Source organism: Anarrhichthys ocellatus, unplaced genomic scaffold, assembly GCF_004355925.1.
Source record: "Anarrhichthys ocellatus isolate YVR2014 unplaced genomic scaffold, GSC_Weel_1.0 scaffold195, whole genome shotgun sequence".
NCBI lineage: Eukaryota > Metazoa > Chordata > Actinopteri > Perciformes > Anarhichadidae > Anarrhichthys > Anarrhichthys ocellatus.
In genome coordinates this window covers 54,440-73,825 of record NW_022280225.1, presented here as the reverse complement: position 1 = coordinate 73,825, position 19,386 = coordinate 54,440, and the positions used below count along the sequence as shown (strand labels likewise).

Here is a 19,386-nt window from a genome sequence, read left to right as displayed (position 1 = left end):
TATATTTGGTTCTTATATATTATAAGCTGCTTAGATCTAGTGTTCATAGTTCCCCCTCTAATCTATTTTATATTGCTGTGAAGGCATCTGCTTCAAACAACTGTTTTTATTTAAGTTTCTCACCAAAATCTAAATTTTACAAGACTACATGATGGTGTTAAAATCATGATGGCATTATAATTTACCTTCACGCAATACTACATTTTACAAAGTCAATGCAACCTCAGTTTAAAAGAGTTGTTTTTGCTCCGCGCTGTAAGCAGACAAGCCAACAATCTGTGTAGCATGCATGGCGATGAATAACAATATAATAACTCTCTAATGATGTTAGTTGTTCCTCCATGGCTTATTTTGAACTTGCAATTGCTAGAAATTGCAAGCTTCATGTCTTCATCACTCACGCTGAAGAACTTCTACACCGCGACATATTTTCTGTCAGTAAAACTAACGTGTGTATATGTGAAGTATGAGGGTTAGGCTTTGATTGGCTGCGGATCAATCAACTATAATTTATACTATAGTGATGTATGTTTATGTGTTTGTGATCAGATGGATCCTGACCAGGAACTATAAGGCTCTGAGCAAAGGCAAAGGCAGCACGTCAGGCTTCCTGAACATCATGATGGAGCTGAAGAAGTGTTGTAACCACTGTTACCTGATTAAGCCCCCAGATGACATTGAGTTCTTTAGCAGAGCTGAAGCCTTACAGGTCTGTTTAATTTACTTTATTTTATTGTAACATCAGGGTTTCTGTTAGTTCTGCCGCAGTAAATATTTGTAAGGAATTAGGGTTATCGAAATCAAATCTGAATAGTGTTTTCACATGTAAACACTTAAGCCGTGGTTTTTGACAAAACCAGATAATAGGTTTGTTGGAGATGAACCTGGAAAGTGGATGAGAGCCGGCGGCAGCAGCAGGGGGCGGGACAAAAAGCTGCCGTCAAGTCGGGCACTTTCCAGCAGTCTTCAAAGAATAAACAGGATAGTTACAGAAATATTAACATCCTGTAAGAGCCATCTGTAGGCTAACTGTAGCTTGCAGACGATGTTGGGATTTATTTAAATTTGTTTGTGAATATATATATAAATGGAGAATGTGTGTGTATTAGGCATTGTATTCTATCCTGTATTTTTATGTCTACTTTGTAAAGCACTTTTTAATTGCTTGTTTTGATAAGTGCTACAGAAATAACCCTCTTTGTTATCAACCACATAAGCTGTTTACCAGATTAAATCCTTCATTGCACAACATGAGGATAATATCCTATAATCAATCATTAAATATCACAATTACACAGAACATTTAGATTTTCTACAAAAGGTGGTGTGTAAGGTCAAAACTAAGAGCCAATCAGCTCTTTGATCAGACGTTCAGATTTTGTAATGCTTTCCCTCAAATCCCCGTCCTCACACTCAAATAGCCCCTGCTTGCGCTTGGATTGCTCTGTTTCTGCTCAAACGGTATACTTATACCCAGATGTATTGTTGCTCTCACAGATTTCATACCAAATGAACACAGTTGAGTGTATATTGATTTCCTAATGTTAATTGGAGAGGATGGACCAGTAATTGTTTGCCACTCTTCTCCTCCGACAGCAACTGATCCGCAGCAGTGGGAAGCTGGTTCTGTTGGACAAACTGCTGGTGCGTTTGAAGGAGCGAGGCCACAGAGTTCTCATCTTCTCCCAGATGGTGCGGATGTTGGATATCCTGGCTGATTACCTGAAGAGCCGACAGTTCCTCTTTCAGGTAGTTACTCACTTTGCTCACATAAAAATCTGACATACTGTACACGCATATGCAGATATGCTCCACAAAAGCAGACCAGCGCGGCAGAAATATGAAATGCCATCTACATATTTCTGTTGTAAATTTCTGAACGTTATGTTTTAAATTTGTGTAGCGATTAGATGGCTCCATCAAAGGTGAGATGAGGAAGCAGGCGTTGGATCATTTTAATGCTGAGGGCTCAGAGGTAAGTTCTATGCACTGTATGCAGTAAATGTGCTTTATTTGAATACACCAGGACTTTTATCATGTATGATGAACCTCCAATTGTTTGCCCAGGATTTTTGCTTCTTGTTATCAACACGTGCTGGTGGTCTGGGTATCAATCTGGCATCAGCTGACACAGTAGTCATCTTTGACTCAGACTGGAACCCCCAGAATGATCTCCAGGCCCAAGCCAGGGCCCACAGGATCGGACAGAAAAGACAGGTAAGTAACAGCAGCCATAAACCTCACTACATTTACGGACCATGGAGTTGGTAGTTAGTAACACCATGTTCACTGTGGCTAACAGAAGCTGTAGCTACCTCACAATCAAAGCCTTAGACCACAGGAACACTGAAAGTGTGAAGCAGCGAAAGGGAATGTTATGTAGGCATTAGCAAAAACTGCAGCTCCACTCAGCTGAGAGGTGTTGGCCGTTTTACAGTGTTTACTTAAGCAAAAGTAGCAATGCCACAATTAAATAATAATGTTAGAAAGCCTTTAAGTCGGTTCAATTCCATTTATTTGTCCAAAAAATAAGTCCAAAAGCACACATTGGCATCAGAAGGCTTTACGTTTAACGTTTGAAGTACAGGATTATTTGAAACAAAATGTACTAGCATAAAAAGTACTCGTTATGCAGAATGGCCAATTTGAGAGTTATACATTATTAGACATATTATACCTACTTGATGGGCATTTTCATCTATAATAATGCATCAGCTTTATGAGTGAATGTACAGTATTTCCAATGAAATGTAGTGGAGTATAAAGTAGCAATTAAAACAAGTACCCAAACTTTGTGGTACTTAGTTACTGTGAGGAACTTCAAACTGTTATGAAAGCCTCAATGTAATCCTGATGCCTCTATATAACCTACATAAGTAAACGAGACCATCAGAGAAAAGATTGGCTATTCCTATATAGTCATTTTAATTTTTTTTTATCAGTGCCACCGGGTCAGATTCGGCACGACAAAATCATACAGGTTAACCAGAAAGTCCTTCAGCTCAGACTCTAGTGGGGCTCCTGCTGGGAGCCGACACCACGCTAATCAGACCCTGCGGCAGTAAATTGAGAGGTTTTCGAAAGGGACTGTGGTGCTCAGAAACACTACCACTTTTGTCCACAAGGACTGCCAAAATCAACACTAAATGAAAGTTCCTCATTGTAGCTTTAACTACAGTGTTTCAGTAAATATTCTTAATTACATTCCACCACTGCGAATGGCCTGTCTGGCCCTACTCGGATAATCCCTGGTATATACATAGAGGTAGATATAAATGATCTACCTTAACCAAATTCTCTGCTACAATGTGTTTGTATTCATATTCCACCTTTGCTTGTGGACTGGCAGGTGAATATATACCGTCTGGTGACGAAGAGCTCAGTGGAGGAGGAAATCATTGAGAGGGCGAAGAAGAAAATGGTGCTGGATCACCTTGTCATCCAGAGGATGGACACTACAGGGAAAACTGTCCTCCATACCGGTGCTGCTCCCTCCAGGCAAGCAACGCATACCTCCTTCTGCTGCCTGACTGCCTTTCCTTCTTTTGCCCACATCCCTCTTGAACTCAAACTTCTGGTGCTTGTTGACAAACTTTTTATTTACAAGTCATGTCATTGAAGAGTGCAGCCTTTTTTTTATCCACCCAAAAAAAATCAAGTGATTTCATCCGTAGTGTTTGTACTCCCCTCAAAAGTTACTGCTACACTTTGCTGTTTTCTGACGTCTTTTATGACATACAGTTCAGCACCATTCAACAAGGAGGAGCTGTCTTCCATCCTGAAGTTTGGTGCTGAGGAGCTTTTCAAAGAGCCAGAGGGTGAGGAGCAGGAGCCTCAGGTATGTAGTAATATACTGAATGATGTTCGTGTATAATCACAACTTTTCTCTGAAATATATTTGAGTGGCATGTCGTGGCCTTTTCTGCTCTGTAGGAAATGGACATCGACGAGATCCTCAAAAGAGCTGAAACCAGGGAAAATGATCCTGGACCCTCCACAGTGGGAGAAGAACTGCTGTCTCAGTTCAAGGTATTAAAAGAAATGTATACACATTAAGTTGTGATGTTCCGTTCTTTAGCAATTTAACATTTACAGTTGTGACTTGACCTGTGCAGGTGGCCAACTTCTCCATGATGGACGAAGAGGAAATGGACATCGACTCTGAGCGTAGTCATCGGAGTTGGGACGACATCATTCCAGAGGAACAGAGGAGGAGGATGGAGGAGGAGGAGAGACAGAAGGAGCTAGAGGAAATCTACTTGCTGCCTCGCATGAGGAATTGTGCCAAACAGGTACACAAGCAGTCCTGCTTAATATAATAACAACTTATGATAATTTGTGTGCTACTCAGTGGTATTTTGCGTTTTGGGTTCTTAGTGAACTTCCAGGCAATTTTCTTGGTTTGTGTTAACAGACAAGCTTTAACGCTGGTTCGGGACGGCAGAGCAGGAACAGGAGGTACTCTGGGTCTGACAGCGACTCCCCGTCAGACCGAAAAAGGCCAAAGAAACGAGGGCGGCCTCGGACCATTCCACGAGAAAATATCAAGGGCTTCAGCGATGCTGAGATTCGGAGGTGATTATATACACTCCAGAGTTCTCAGGGTTGCTTTTAATCTACTTCTCCTCACATTTCCCTGTTTACATCTCTGTGAATTCTTACAGGTTTGTCAAGAGTTACAAAAAATTTGGAGGACCACTGGAGAGGTAAGCCGCGTCCTATTTTCTCATATTGTTTTTATCAATTAAAAAATAACATGCCAACAGTCTGCTCAACAAGTGTCTTGGTCACTCAGGTTGGATGCTATTGCTCGTGATGCTGAACTTGTGGATAAGTCTGAACATGATCTGAAACGCTTAGCAGAGACCGTTCACAATGGCTGTGTGAGAACACTACGAGAAAACCCATGTGGACCAGAGAAGACTTCAGGTAACATTATAGGCCCATGATAGGAAGGAGTTTAGGAATGTGTTTGTTTATTTTTAACATACGTAAAAGTTAAAGCCTGTCATTACTCAGTTTCTGAAAAGTGAAGTCATGTGCAAGTGCCTTACACTTGCATTCTTTCTACTGGCCATCCCTCCTTTTTGTTCACTATAAGAATTTGATTTATTTTCCAAACCCCAAAGTCTTCAATTGACAATGATAAAAAACGGAAGGAGCTTTTTTTAAGATATATGACTTGATTAAATACAGCTTGGGAAGACACAGTTCCTACCCTAATATAGTTTTCAATGCTTTAGGTGAATAGGAATCCATTTTATCATCTGCTGATCACAGGCCAGGGATGCAATTTTCCAAACCGCATATAAACTGTGGTTTGCACACACATCGATAGGGCTATAGGCCATGGTTTCAATACGCATGGTACAGTGAATCATTTCTTAGACTGGTTGTCTTTCGCATGATTAAATGGCTCATAAAGTATGAACCTTTAAGAGCTCTGTTGTTTGACCACCAGGAGGCAGAAGAGGGAAGGTGAAGGGCCCTACATTCAGGATCTCTGGAGTCCAGGTGAATGCCAAGCTTGTTATCTCCCACGAGGAAGAGTTGACTCCACTCCACAAGGCCATTCCTGCTGACCCCGAGGAGAGAAAGAAGTAAGGTTCCCAATAGACTAAATGATTTCTGTTAGACGAATTGGGCACCACAGTTTATTTTTATTGGTCGGTGTAATATCCAATAATTTAATGATGCATAGGCTGTCGTATATCAAGCGACCATGTTACTAAAAATGACCAAATATATTTAAATATCTAAATCTTAATTCTATGTGTTTTATAGGTATATGATTCCATGCCACTCAAAGGCAGCACACTTTGACATTGAGTGGGGGAAGGAGGACGACTCCAGCCTCCTCATAGGAATCTATGAGTACGGTTATGGCAGCTGGGAGATGATCAAGATGGATCCGGACCTCAATCTCACACACAAGGTGAGTTCAGGCATAAAACATATCTTATCTCCCTATGTGATCATAGAGGGGCATGCATATTGTCTTGTTTTAAATTTTATATATACTGTGGATGACTTTCTTTGTAAGGCCTCAACTTCTTCAGTTTTATTTATTTTTTTAGTTTCGAGTCCTAAGTGTTTCCCCATATTCACCTGTTTGTTTGAGCAGGCCAGCCAAATATTTGTTTATTATTTTGTATTTTTTTTCCTTTCAAATGTCGGTACAGAAGCAAGTGCAAATTATGTATGAGTGTGATGTATTTGTGTTCAGTTGTTTCTGAATACATTTTTTTAAATGTTTCCATTGTTGATCAGCTCCTACCAGATGACCCTGACAAGAAGCCACAGGCCAAACAGCTCCAGACCAGAGCAGACTACCTCATCAAGTTGCTAAGCAAGGACCTGGCCAAAAGAGAAGCACAGAAACAAGCAGGGACAGTAAGTCTCACAGTACATGTGAAATATCCTCTGCATCACAATCTAGGATGCTTTTTTCCCTTTTCAAATTGAATATGGATAGATTAAAGTGTATGTCTACCAGAATCTACCATGCCTCTTTGTATGTATGTAGGCTAATTCACGGAAGAGGAAACCAAGAAGTAAAAAGAGCAAGAATCTAAAGCCTGCTAAGACAGACGAAGTGATGAAGAGCACGTCCTCAGATCCCCCATCGGACAAGAGGTCGGATGATGAGGAGGAAATTGAGGAGGAAAAGGTCAATTTTTATACCACTCACACTGCTAACTAATGAATTATTCCTGTTTTCACTTTGGAGTTGATATGTAACGCGGTTCGACCCTTTCAGGAGGTGGCACCAGTGAAGGCGCCGGGCAGACGGAGCCGAGTAGACAGGGTGGTGGTGGTGGTGGTGAAGGAGGAGGAGGACGACGACGACGACGACGACGACGATGAAGATGAGGAGCCTGAACAGGAGGTTTCTTCATCCGGGGAGAGGGAGGTCATAGAAAAAGAGATCAAAAAAGAGAAGGAGGAAAGTTGGGACATTAAAGAGACAAAGGAGCCAAAAGAGAAAAAAGAAACAAAGCCTCTGGAAGCGGTACATAAACAGGAGGAGAGCATGGAAAAGGTGAAATAATAATTCCATATGTGATACGTATCCTCTACGACTATGAACCATAGATTCATTAAAGTAATTCATAATTATGCTGAAGTCTGCCAGGGTAAATAAGTTAAGGACAAAAGACGATGGATTGGTTTGAAATTCATGCTTAATCCTTTTCATCAGATCGAAGTAAAGACTGAGGTACGAGAACGAACAAAGAAAGCCTCTGATGTGCCAGTTCATATTACAGCAAGTGGGGAGACTGTGCCAGTATCTGAGGAGTCTGAGGAACTGGACCAGAGGACCTTCAGTGTGGTATGTTTCACTGATTGCCAAATCTTTTTTGTTCAACGTTCAGTTTATGGCATATACAGCGTGAGACTCAGTGAGATTCAGTGGCACGCAGTGAGACTCAGCGGGCACGCAGCGAGACTGTTACTGGAAATACTGTTAAAACCATTACCAATACATATTGCATGTATGTAAGTGTTGTATGTTTTGACGAATGGAATAGCAGCATGATAGAAATATGAGCGATGCTCAACATGTTGCATGAACATTGCAGTGTAAAGAGAGGATGCGGCCGGTGAAAGCGGCCCTGAAGCAGCTGGACAGACCGGAGAAAGGGCTGTCGGAGCGCGAGCAGCTCGAACATACAAGACAGTGCCTCATCAAGATCGGAGACCACATCACTGAGTGTCTGAAGGAGTATTCCAATCCTGACCAGATCAAACAGTGGAGAAAGTTAGTAAACACACACACACAGAGTTACGCTGACCGTCAATGGAGATTTAACATGGGTCAATGTTAGTGGTGTAACAGACTATTGTCAATCCGTGATCCATACGGATCCCTTCTCTCGGTTCAGCACACATGTGAACCGCGGATTTATTACAGTTAACGTTATCCATTACAGCTTTACTGACCATCTTTATCCACCAAAAGTCAGTAAAATATGAGTTCAGGACATCATTTATGTTTTTCTAATCGCCATTCACAATGTAATACTATCAGTGTTTAAATCATAGACTGTGTAAGAAGGTTTAAATTGACAGGAAGGGGGCAGCACCGCTAACAGCCAGCAGACCGAGGTTCCATTCATACATTCATACATTGTGATGCTTTCAGGCTCTGTTCAGTGAAAATGAATATTAGGTGAAGGTAAATTATGACGTTATCATGATGTGTTCACATGTAATCATGTAAAATGTAGTGTTGGTGATAAACTTGAATAAATCCAGTTGTTTGAAGATGTTTTCACAACAACATAAATAGATATTGGAGATGAATTATGATCCGTTTACACTACCTCAAGGCAGATTATAATACATCATTAAAATAGTAATGACAAGATTTGTTCTAATCAATAAAAATACAATATTTATTTCCTTATCGTTTGAATTGTTTTTATAAAGACAAAAACACTAGATGACTAACTGAGTCGGATCCTTGTTATAATCAAACAAAGAGTATCATCAATTATGATCTGTTGCACCTCTAGTCTTGTAGACTTGAATGGGTTACAAGACTTGCACCGTGGTTCATATGTTCCATATGTTAAGTGGATGGTGTTTGTCTTTCACAGAAACCTGTGGATATTTGTTTCCAAATTCACTGAGTTTGATGCCAGGAAACTACATAAACTGTATAAGCACGCAATCAAGAAACGACAAGAGAACGCCCAGGTATGTGAAGGCCCTGTAGTCATTCTTACTTTGGATTACAGTGTGACATCCTTTAATGACATGTATAGAAATTCATCATGACGACGATTCTTTCTTCAGGCAATGGAGCAGAACACTAGAAGTATAACCACCCACGGCTTTAAGCATGCAGGTACATTCAGTTTCCCTCTGCTGTACATGGATGATATAAAGAGTAAGTTGACACTGTGTACTGATGATTTGTGGTTTTGGTCCTCAGATATTGAAAGGCTGAAGGACAACTCGCACCAGGACGATAGCAGCAGGGACAGCTACAGCTCCGACAGGCATCCGCCTTCAGGTCGATACCACGAGAGCAGCAGCAGCAGTAAGGAGAGACACAGCTCGGAGTCCCACAGGAAGGCCACAGCAGGGGAATCCAGGAAAAGACCGTACTCATCCTTCAGCAACGGCAAAGACCACCGAGACCACTACAGACCAGACAGCAGGGACAGAGACAGACAGGACAGGTGAGGGACAAAATACACTTTGAATTTGTTGCATTTCTACCCTCTGAATTCCAGCCTGTTAAGATAAATATACAAAATATACAAGATAAAAGGAGGGGGCTGATCACAGTGTTCAACACTAGAGTGGAGGAGGTCAATCTGTTTGTCAGGAAGTCTAAAGTCCCCATGTCTTGTCCCCACTTGCTGATTGAAGGTATCATGAAGACACATTATCAGGTGCAGTTTGTAAACGGCATTCAAAATTCCTCCCGCTCAATGAGCGAGCGAGCAGGAAACTGACCACAGTGATGGTCAAACGAGATTGTCTGTCGGTCTGTCTCTCTCTCTCTTTGTCTCTCTCTAATCATGAAACAGGAGTCAATGAAATTGATCATACATTATGAATCGCCTACATCGCTTAAATTATTCATATCACAATTTGCAGGTAAAGTCTTTGAAGTACGACAAGCTACAAAAACAATTATATTTCATCAGAAGTTCACTCAACCAATCAGCTAGCATCTTTAATGGTCACATGGTAATTAAATGAGTCAACAAGGGCACCAAAGTATGAATTAATTTGTCTTCATATAGATTTAGGTCTTATTGTCCAGCCCTAGTGCAATTCTTGTTTTTTTGTTTGTCCTCTTTGCTGCTGAGTCATGCCGATGCTTTGTGTGTGTGTGTGCAGATACTACAATGACAGTAAGCACAGGAAGCTGGAGGAGTTCCGCCCCAGCAGAGACCACCGGCTGGACGTGAAGGACCATTCCCACTCGGAGCACCGCTCCTCCTACCGCTACCACTCAGACTGGCAGGCGGAGCAGCGGGCCTCGGCCAGCGGGCCCCGTTCCCCCCGGGACCAGCGCTCGCCCTACGACTCCCGCTCGCCCATGGGACACCGCTCGCCTTTCGACTACTCGTCGGACCACAAGAGCACACCGGAGCAGATCTGGAGCAGCCGCAAGACATAACAGGAGCTGCCCGGGTCTGCCAGTAGCAGCCATAGACTCATCAACACAGCAGATGCCTTACAGGGACTGTGGACTCGGACCAGAAGCTGTCTGAAGCGCTGTGTTCCAGTCACTTCAGCACGGCGGTCCTCTCCTCGCTTCAGCTGCAGCTCATCTCGCTAACCCGGGAGACGAACGCCAGGGAGCGGCTCAAACCAGGCAGAAGAAAATAACAATGGAAAAAAAATTAAAGCATATTTTTGTATTAAAGAGTTTAAAGCGTCATTGCTGTGTTCAACAGCAAGCAGCAGTTTTCTGTTATTTTTATAAACTTTTTTTTTTAACTCTGGAAACTGAATTGACCCTGAGTGCTGCCTCATATTCCCACCAACCAATGACACTGGATCCTGTAAATGACTGTTCTCTATGTGTGACTGTCTCTCTATCATGCCTAATGTAATTATCTACCTTATTTAAGTGGTGTCGCGATGAGAAGTTGGTGTCACGTGAATCGCATTACAAGTTGATGTAAAGGTGTCTGGTTGAATCCAGCCCGGGCTCAGGCTCACCACCTGAAGTACCTCATTTACAGCATTTCTCATTTTCCTCAGCAGGTTTTCTATTTTCCACAAGGCGTGAATTATTTAATAACATATCCTAGCTGTAAAAAAAATAAAATCACCTGGATTGTTTTAGTTTTTTTGGAGAGCAAGGTGTATCATGTTTTTTTCCTCAAGCTACACTGTTGTACATTTTTGTAAAATAGTAAATCAGTGGTCTTTTTCCTCAGGCTTTTTGGATTTATTATGACTTTTCCCCATCAACTCAGGCTTTTTTGTCGTTCTATGAGTGAGTTCCTGTATAATAGTTATTTCATGACAATGCTTTCAGAATATTACTTTTGGTAAAGGGAAAGTTCTTTAATGATTCTCAGTTTTATCCTGTAGTGCTTAGCTCTTTTGCCTCAGTGTGTCCAAATCAGTAAGTTGGAAGGAACTGACTTTTGAAATCAGTCTGAAAAAAGACAGTTGTCTTTCACTAGAAGCACCTGTTGGATCTTAAGCTCCACTTTTTACACTTTTTTTTTTTTCTTGACCTTTCAGTTTTCTTTTCTACGTAGGCAATAATGTCAATGTTTCTATGCAGCCAAGTATATTTGTGGTGAACCACCCAACTGAATGAAGTCACTGTTACGGTTCACACTGTTGTACATAAATTTCCTCTATATTTCAAAATGACTTTACACTGAAAGTGCATGAGTTTTTATGAACTGTTTTATATAGTTGTTTATGAAGCCATTAAAATCAATCACTGTACTCACTCGTACCAACTCTCTTAAACACGGTGTCGACTGCTTGCTTCTGCCCGAATGAACACATGGGAAGTTGATTTTGTTCCACTGAACAAGTGAAGGCCGAGCTGACAATCACTACAAATAACAGCTAGATTTTGACTGGCGATGTGTCGTGATGTTTGCTTGAATGAAACAGGATAGCTTTATGTCCTCTCTGCAGAATGCTGGTGGTAGTTATTTGGTGGTAGGCATGTTGTGACTGTCCTCCCTCTGACCAGAGCAGCAGTGTACTGACATGTCTTCCTTTGAACCTTGTGAATGTAGTCAAAGCGGGACTTCCTTTCCTGAGCAGCACCAACAGATCAATAATATTTGGATTTCAAAAGAAGTAGCTATTTGAGCAATCATCTCAATTACAACAATGCACTTTAAATATACACTAGGACCTGGCCCCCAGGTAATGGATTTATACCTCTACATACCATTAAATATAATAAATCATTATACTTAGGAAGCAAATTCATTTTACGTTTGAGACATGAGCATGTCAAATCAACTGAACTTATCAGAAAACATGACATTTAAAGCAAACAACAAAAACAGATGTTTCTAATTACGTCACTAACAAACTCTTGCGACCCCTGTGGGTCCTGGGAGCACAATGACACCAGCACATGGTCAAATAGCGTTCTCAAACGTTCTGTTGGAGCCATAATGTGGCATTTGTAATATTCTGTTTCTACTGACATTTAAGTGTCTTAAGTAAAACGAATGATACCAGTTTGTCTCATAGGGCGCGGTGGGCGTCAATCTTTATTCGTAGCCGACGTCATCACAACATGACGGTTACCTGAACCGGAAGTATCCAAGATACTACATCCCCCTTCTTTTGAAACAAAACATGGCTATAGCTACCAAATGAAATAGTAAACATAATGCATTTAAACATTTTAGAAAAACTGCATATAGGCAGCTACGTATGCCAAATCTGCAAGAACACTGTTACTGAAGGAAATATGAAAACAATTTTCTCATCAACAGTTCATGTCTCAACAGCATTTCAACTGTTTCAAACTTAAACACTTTATTTTCATGAACATATCCTTCAGTTCTTTTCCTGTTGGGATCACAAGTCTAATATGTCTCTAGGCTTCACTATGCGGCCTGATCTGGTGGCTGTTTGGGACCTGTATGACCTGCAGAGTCCTGCTGTACTGTTTGAGACTAAGTGTCCTCAGGCTCCACCTGGTGGTTGTTTGGTGGAAGTACCTGGCTTGTGCCACTTTCACACGTCTGCAGGAGGTGACGCCGGTTACGCCTGAGAATGTGACCTCCATCAGTGCGAATGTTGTAGGACCTCTGGGTACCTGCTGGCTCGACTACTGTTGCGGGTTCCCGTGTCCCTGTGGGAAGCTGGAAACGGACCATAGCTCCTTCCGGTAGTGCCGGTAGTGTCCTAGCATTCCTGTCGTAGTATTGTTTTTGTCTCTGTTGGCACAGTTGCCTTCTGCTGTGAACTGCGCTGCGACAGACAAGTTCAGGTTGCAGTTGTTTTTCTGTGATTGGTAGGATTGAGCACAGACGCCTGCTCATTAGCAGCTGCGCTAGCGACTTCAGTCCATCAACTGGTGTGTTCCTGTATTCCAGTAAACTGAGGTACGGGTCTGTCCGCTGTGCATGTGCTTTGTCCATGAGGGCTTTGACAGTCTGAACAGTCCTTTCAGCCAAACCGTTACTCTGCGGGTACAGCGGGCTGCTCGTGATATGCTCAAAAAGTCCCATGCATGAGCAAAACCTCTGAACTCTTGTGAACTGTAACAGGGTCCATTGTCACTGATTACTGTCTGGGGTATTCCAAATCTGGCGAACATGGATTTCAGCTTTTGGATGACAGTTGTGTGAGGTTGATGATTTTTTCTACCTCAAAGTACCTGCTATAATAGTCAACGACAACTATATAGTCTGTGCCAGGTGAACAAGTATGTGGCTATCGTTTGCCAAGGTCGTTCCGGGGTAGGATGCAAGAGCATCGGTTCCTTTGTATTGGAGCTGCGTCGCTCCAGGCAGATGCGGCAAGATCCTACTAGTGCCTCTATCTGTTTGCACATCCCGGGCCAGAACAGTACGTCTCTTGCTCGCTGCTTACACTTTTCCATCCCTAAGTGTACAGTGTGTGTATGCGTGAAAGCATTTCAGCTCTGAGTGAGTGTGGCACAATGATTTTTTCATCTTTGAGCAGTTCTTGTCCCGATGATTCCAATACTCAGCGACAGCAGGCGGACACCTTTTGTTCGACTCAGGCCATCCTGTTTGGATAACTTGTCTCAACATTGAGACACGCCTACACGCCACGTTGTAGGCGTGGCGGTGCGGCTGCCAAGGGTTTCCGCATGATTGACTCCAGCGGTTTGTGGTCTGACTCGACGATCACCTGTCGTCTGTACAGATATTGATGAAAGCGTCTGCATCCAAAGAGCACTGCGATTTGAGCGTAATTTTCTTCAGCCTCATTTAGTGTCTTGGTTGCATATGCGACCGGTTGCGTATGCGACTGGTTTCTCTCCCTGGAGCAAGACTGCTCCTAAGCCGCATTTTGATGCATCGACTTGTAGTTTCACATCTTTGGTGTGGTCGAAGTATGTGAGCACTGGGCCGGGCTCCTGTATTAGCAGGTCTTTCATTTGCTGGAATGCAACGTCTTGATTTGAGTCCCACGTGAATTCACTGTTCTCTTTCAGCAGTTGTCTGAGCGGGGCAATTTTCTCTGAAAGTCTGGGTGCAAACTTGGAGAGGTAGGTGACCATTCCCAGTATGGTCTCCAGCTCTGCTTTGCTGCGTGGGGGAGCCATTTCTTTAGTTGCCTTGACCTTGTTATGGTCGGGCTTGATGCCTTCTCGTGTCAGTCTATGTCCAAAATAGCTCACCTCAGAGATGATGCTTTTGTCTTTGTTTAGCTTCATTCCTCTCCCTGGTTCTCTCCAGCATGGCGCGCAGGTTGGCATCGTGCTCCTCTTTGGTGCGGCCACACACCAAAATGTCATCTACGCCCTGAAGCCCCTCGTAGGCCTCATCAACTCTCCTCTGAAACTCATCCTGTGCAGTAATGATTCCGAAAGGGAGCCTTTTGAACCGATATCTGCCGTAGATGGTGTTGAACATGGTCAGCATGGATGATTCATGGCTGAGTTTTATTGTCCAGTATCCAGATCTAGCGTCCAGTACACTGAAGTACTGTGCTCCGGCTAGTCTTGGTGTGACATCATCTAGAGTGGGAAGTGGATAGTGGGGTCTCTGGATAGCTTTGTTTAGGGGGCGGGGATCTAAACACACCCTAAGCTTTCCTGTTTTCGGCTTTTCCACTGCCACTAGTGCATTCGCCCACTCAGTCGGCTCTGTTACCTTTTGGATTATATCCATTTTTTTCCATTTCGTCAAGCTCATCTTTGAGTCGGTTGCGCAGGGCATATGGGATACGCGAGGTGGGCACACCACCGGTATTGCTGAGGGTTTAAGGCGAAAGGTGCATTCTCCAGGGAAGAGTCCAATGCCTTTAAATACGTCAGCAAACTCTTCTGTGATGCTGGTGTGTGTTTTTGGCCGTGCGTCAACCATGTGCACTAGCTTGACCAAGTTTAGGTCTAAACATGCACGTAGGCCCAAAACAGGAGGAGCATTTTCTGCATACACTATGTCAAAATCTAACATGGCTGTTTTCTGCCTGTATCTGCATGCTAACTTGCAAGCTCCTTTTACCTCAAGTCTCTGTCCACCATATCCTGAGATGTTGCTGTCTGACGGACCTAATGCAATACTTCCTAATATTTTGTGAAATATATTCACTGGTATCACATTGGCCTGGGCATCTGTGTATCTATCTTGAGCTTTAGCTTGTGCTTCGCCTTTCCTATTTCCACCTCTGCGAATGCCTGTTCCCTTGTTGTATTTTCGTGCTTTTTTATAATAGTGTCAATATACAGATCCACTGGTGCTTGTTCCGTGCTTTCTGAAACAGCATGGACTTTCTTGGGCTTGTATTTTGATGGCTGATAGTGTTTTTGTCCTACACATATTAGCAAAGTGGTTGGGCTTTTTGCATTTGTTACACTGACGTCCTTTTGCGTGGCATTCCTCCGTGCGACCGTGTTCTCGCATGCTCCACACTCTTTGCCGACAGTTATTTTGCGTCTGTGGTATCTTTGTTCGGAACTGAACGGCCTTCTGCTAACTGCATGAACAGACTGGCTAGCTGCATTAGCGGCTGGGCAACCCATAGTCTTTAGCTGCTGTTGTGATAGCTCCTGTGAGCGTGCAATGTCAATCGCTTTCTCGAGCGTTAGATCTGGACCGTGACGGAGTAGTTTTTCCCGGACTCTTGGAGAGTTTGCACCGAAAACGATCCTGTCTCTAATCATCTCATCACCGTTAGGGTAGTTGCAGTCTTTTACTAGCAGCTTTAGCTCAGTCACAAACTGGTCGAAATTTTCACAATCCTTCTGTATCTTTTCGTGAAATTTATATCGCGCGAAAATGGGGTTAGCTTTGGGCGTTACATATGCTTCAAACTTCGCATAGTATGTTTGGAGTACCTTTCTCTCATCTGCCGTGAGGGTCCATGTATTATATCCATCTCTGCCTTTTTCACAGATCCACAGGAGTAGATAGCTGCACTTTTGTTCCTCCTCTTTAGCGCTTAGCGGCCGGAGAACATTAGCTCCACATGCTGGCGAAACTTTCTCAATGCGTCGGGCAGGTTAGATGAATCCCAATCCATCCGTGGCGTGGGAACGCCTGTGTTCTCCATCTTCCGTCGTCAGGTCGAAGTGAGAACCAAATCTATTCTGACACCATGTAATATTCTATTTCTACTGACATTTAAGTGTCTAAGTATAACGAATGATACCAGTTTGTCTCATAGGGCGCGGTGGGCGTCCATCTTTGTTCGTATCGTATTTTACACTCACTGGCGCACATCGGTGACATCATCACAACGTGACGGTTACATGAACCAGAAGTATCCAAGATATTACAACCATGACACTCAAAGCCCATATTTTTGTTAGGAGACAAACTGTAGCTAATATTTGTGGCTTAAATTACAGACCAGTAGTTAAAATGGACGGAATAGGAGACGGATTTCAAATTCTTGACCTTACAGACCCCGAATTCATCTTTCCTCCTACTGCAGCAGGAGATCGACATTATGTTGGATTCTCGGGCTTTTGGGAATTTATCAATCATGGAATCCTCCCCCTAAGGATTGTAGACCAGTTCTCGCTTATGGCCGAAGATGCAAATAGGAACGGTGACATCGATGAAAACCTGAACAACGATGAAATCGAGGACAACAATGAAGACCAGGAGGATGACAACCAAGATGTCAATAATGACAACATGGATAATATTGTCAACATTGGCAACAATGACGGCATCAACAACGACAATGTAGATACCAACACTTACAATCGCAATCTTGATAACAATAATGAAGAAGTGGCTGGTCCATCCAAGAAACGGAAGAGAAAGACTAACAGAGTAGAAGAGGAGAGGAGCAGCAAAAAAAAGGAGATGGTGGGATGAGTCTGCTGAAAGCAACACCGACAGCACCGACTTCAACAAGGAAACTGAAACTAGTCCAATCGAACACGGTAAAGTTCCTGAAGACGATCCTCTGCCCTGTCCATCCAAGAAACGGAAGAGAAAAACTAACAGAGTAGAAGATGACAGACAGTTTTATGTACTGAGTGAGTCAGACAGACAGACAGTTTTATGTACTGAGTGTTTCTACTGACATTTAAGTGTCTAAGTAAAATTAATGATACTTAAATGTCAGTAGAAACAGAATATTACAGTGTTGTTTTCTTATGTCTTTGAGGGAAACATGGGGTGGGTACACATGCAGTTCTGACATTGAACAGTGGGTGGCACATTAACCTAAAGTGCATATATGTAAGTGCCTGGTAATAAGAATCAGGTGTGTGTGGGCGGGAAGCTAACAGTTTTTGACCTTGTCAAGGTGGCGTGTCAACCGGTGTGTCAGCCAGCATGTCAGCCAGCATGAAAGCTTGGAGTTTCAAGGTCTTATATCATCCCATCAAGTAACCTGTGGTATTCTGTTATGGTGTCAATATGCATTTGAATAAATGGATCAAGGATCGAAAGAAAGACAGCACATTGGACAGTGAAATGTTTGTGGAACACGCGTCCGAACAAGTTCTCCCGTTCGCCCCCCAGTGGCTTTAATATATAAAATGGATGTTTGTTAAAGTCAGTACACGTTCTTTATTGGGTTTACGGTGTCAGACTGGACTGGGCCGTGCGCGTGGGTTTGGTGAGGTCTGCCGTCTTCTCCGTCACACTGCCAGTCTGTGTCTCTTGCCCCGATTCTCGCGCGTCTGTCACTACTAGTGTTTTTATATCAGAGAGAGACAATTTAATATGGCTTTCAGCTGCGCCTAATTAAGCCTCTTCGCTGCACCATTCCCTGAACCACACCCCCACTCTGTCCCCTCTGCAGCTGAGCCCGACCACGCCCCGCCACCACAATCACTATCTGCTATATTGCAATGCAGTAATTGCTGTAACCAAGCCATCATTAAAGGAATAGTTGGATGTTTTGTAAATATGATTAATCACTTTATGAACAAGAGTGAGATGAGAGGATCAGTATTTGTCCCTGCTAGTTGCCTAGCAACCTTAGATGACGAGACTCAAGGAAGTCACTACAGCCAGAACTCTCAAGTGTATAAATTGAACTCTTACACATTGTTAATGGCATGTAACCAGTGGGGCCCATGTGACCTCTTATAATAAAGCAGGGTATTTTCAGATACAGCACATTGAGAATGCCTTCTTTATTTTGTGTAAAGTGTATTGAGAGTGTATTGATTTTACACTCAAAATAAACATCCTTACTTAAGACAGCACTGACAGGAAAAAAGATCAAAAGATGTAGTGAGCTGGAAAACTCAAATATATGAAGAAAGTAACTTATAAAACAGGAAACTTAGAACACAGATATAAACAGAAAGGTTTGCTCAGCAGTTTTGGTGTACGTGTGTGTGTATATATATATAAAAAGAATATATACTTTGTATGGAGGTCTATGTATAGATCTCCATATAACACATACATGCATGTGTTTGTACTGTCTACACACCCTGGGTTAATATTGAAAATTCAATACAAATATTTGCACAATTATGCTGATGAAAGTAGATTTGGTAGAGGGACCCGTCAACAAGGCATGCTCATGGGTAATAATAATAATAATAATGCAGGAGTCACCTGAGATGATACAGTGCTTCAGTGATGGAGTGACTTACAGTATGTACCGTCTCCTTCTGAAGCCTGCAGGTTTATCTTTTGTCCTCATGCTTTACATGTTCTCTGAAATGTGTGATAAATGATTATAAAGTCTAGAAATAATCTTCAAGCATGGCTTTTAATTGAAAGTGTTTACAGTCAAACCCAACTTCAAACGTGTGAAGTGCTCCACTTGGAGGGATCTGTAAACAAACGTACCGTTTCTGTATTAAATGAAGACTGTGTGGGCAGATGAATGCTAACCACTCACACATTTTCTGGACATGTATAAAAATATAAGCATTCTGGGACAGGGTTATTCAGACTCTGGAGGAGATTCTATGCTACAAGATTCCCAGAGACCCCCGGATTGTGTACCTGGGATTGATCCTTGGCGACATAATTTAAAAAAAGGACTTCTACCTCTTTAAAATTCAGATACTTGCAAGTAAAAAGGCCATCACAAGGAGCTGGTTGAAAAGTGACCCTCCAAGTCCAGGACAGTGGCTGGACATTGTGGAGGAAATATACTATGGAAAAATTGACTATTTTTCTAAGGATCAAAGCAGGGATCCATGATCAATGCTCGAGAAAATGGACTGTTTACAAGGGAAAAGATGAGTAGTGTTCTCAGGTGACCTGAAAAGAGTAGATCAATGTTTGTCAA

The 19,386-nt window shown here is 42.6% G+C and overlaps 1 protein-coding gene across 1 annotated transcript in view; it reads left to right on the top strand.

Annotated features, from left to right (window-relative positions):
* chd1 (chromodomain helicase DNA binding protein 1) overlaps positions 1-11,737 on the top strand; it is a 42,950-nt gene extending 31,213 nt beyond the window's left edge. Inside the window, exons 15-36 of the mRNA XM_031878710.1 lie at positions 550-709; positions 1,597-1,749; positions 1,904-1,975; positions 2,068-2,217; positions 3,350-3,498; positions 3,742-3,838; positions 3,934-4,029; positions 4,116-4,292; positions 4,415-4,575; positions 4,665-4,706; positions 4,796-4,929; positions 5,462-5,600; positions 5,785-5,935; positions 6,271-6,393; positions 6,527-6,670; positions 6,761-7,042; positions 7,202-7,333; positions 7,584-7,762; positions 8,604-8,703; positions 8,803-8,854; positions 8,942-9,191; positions 9,862-11,737. Of these exons, the coding sequence (XP_031734570.1) occupies positions 550-709; positions 1,597-1,749; positions 1,904-1,975; positions 2,068-2,217; positions 3,350-3,498; positions 3,742-3,838; positions 3,934-4,029; positions 4,116-4,292; positions 4,415-4,575; positions 4,665-4,706; positions 4,796-4,929; positions 5,462-5,600; positions 5,785-5,935; positions 6,271-6,393; positions 6,527-6,670; positions 6,761-7,042; positions 7,202-7,333; positions 7,584-7,762; positions 8,604-8,703; positions 8,803-8,854; positions 8,942-9,191; positions 9,862-10,144 (3,226 nt within the window). The 3' untranslated portion in view covers positions 10,145-11,737. The remainder of the gene's footprint in view (positions 1-549; positions 710-1,596; positions 1,750-1,903; positions 1,976-2,067; positions 2,218-3,349; positions 3,499-3,741; positions 3,839-3,933; positions 4,030-4,115; positions 4,293-4,414; positions 4,576-4,664; positions 4,707-4,795; positions 4,930-5,461; positions 5,601-5,784; positions 5,936-6,270; positions 6,394-6,526; positions 6,671-6,760; positions 7,043-7,201; positions 7,334-7,583; positions 7,763-8,603; positions 8,704-8,802; positions 8,855-8,941; positions 9,192-9,861) is intronic.
* Positions 11,738-19,386: the final 7,649 nt, after the last annotated feature.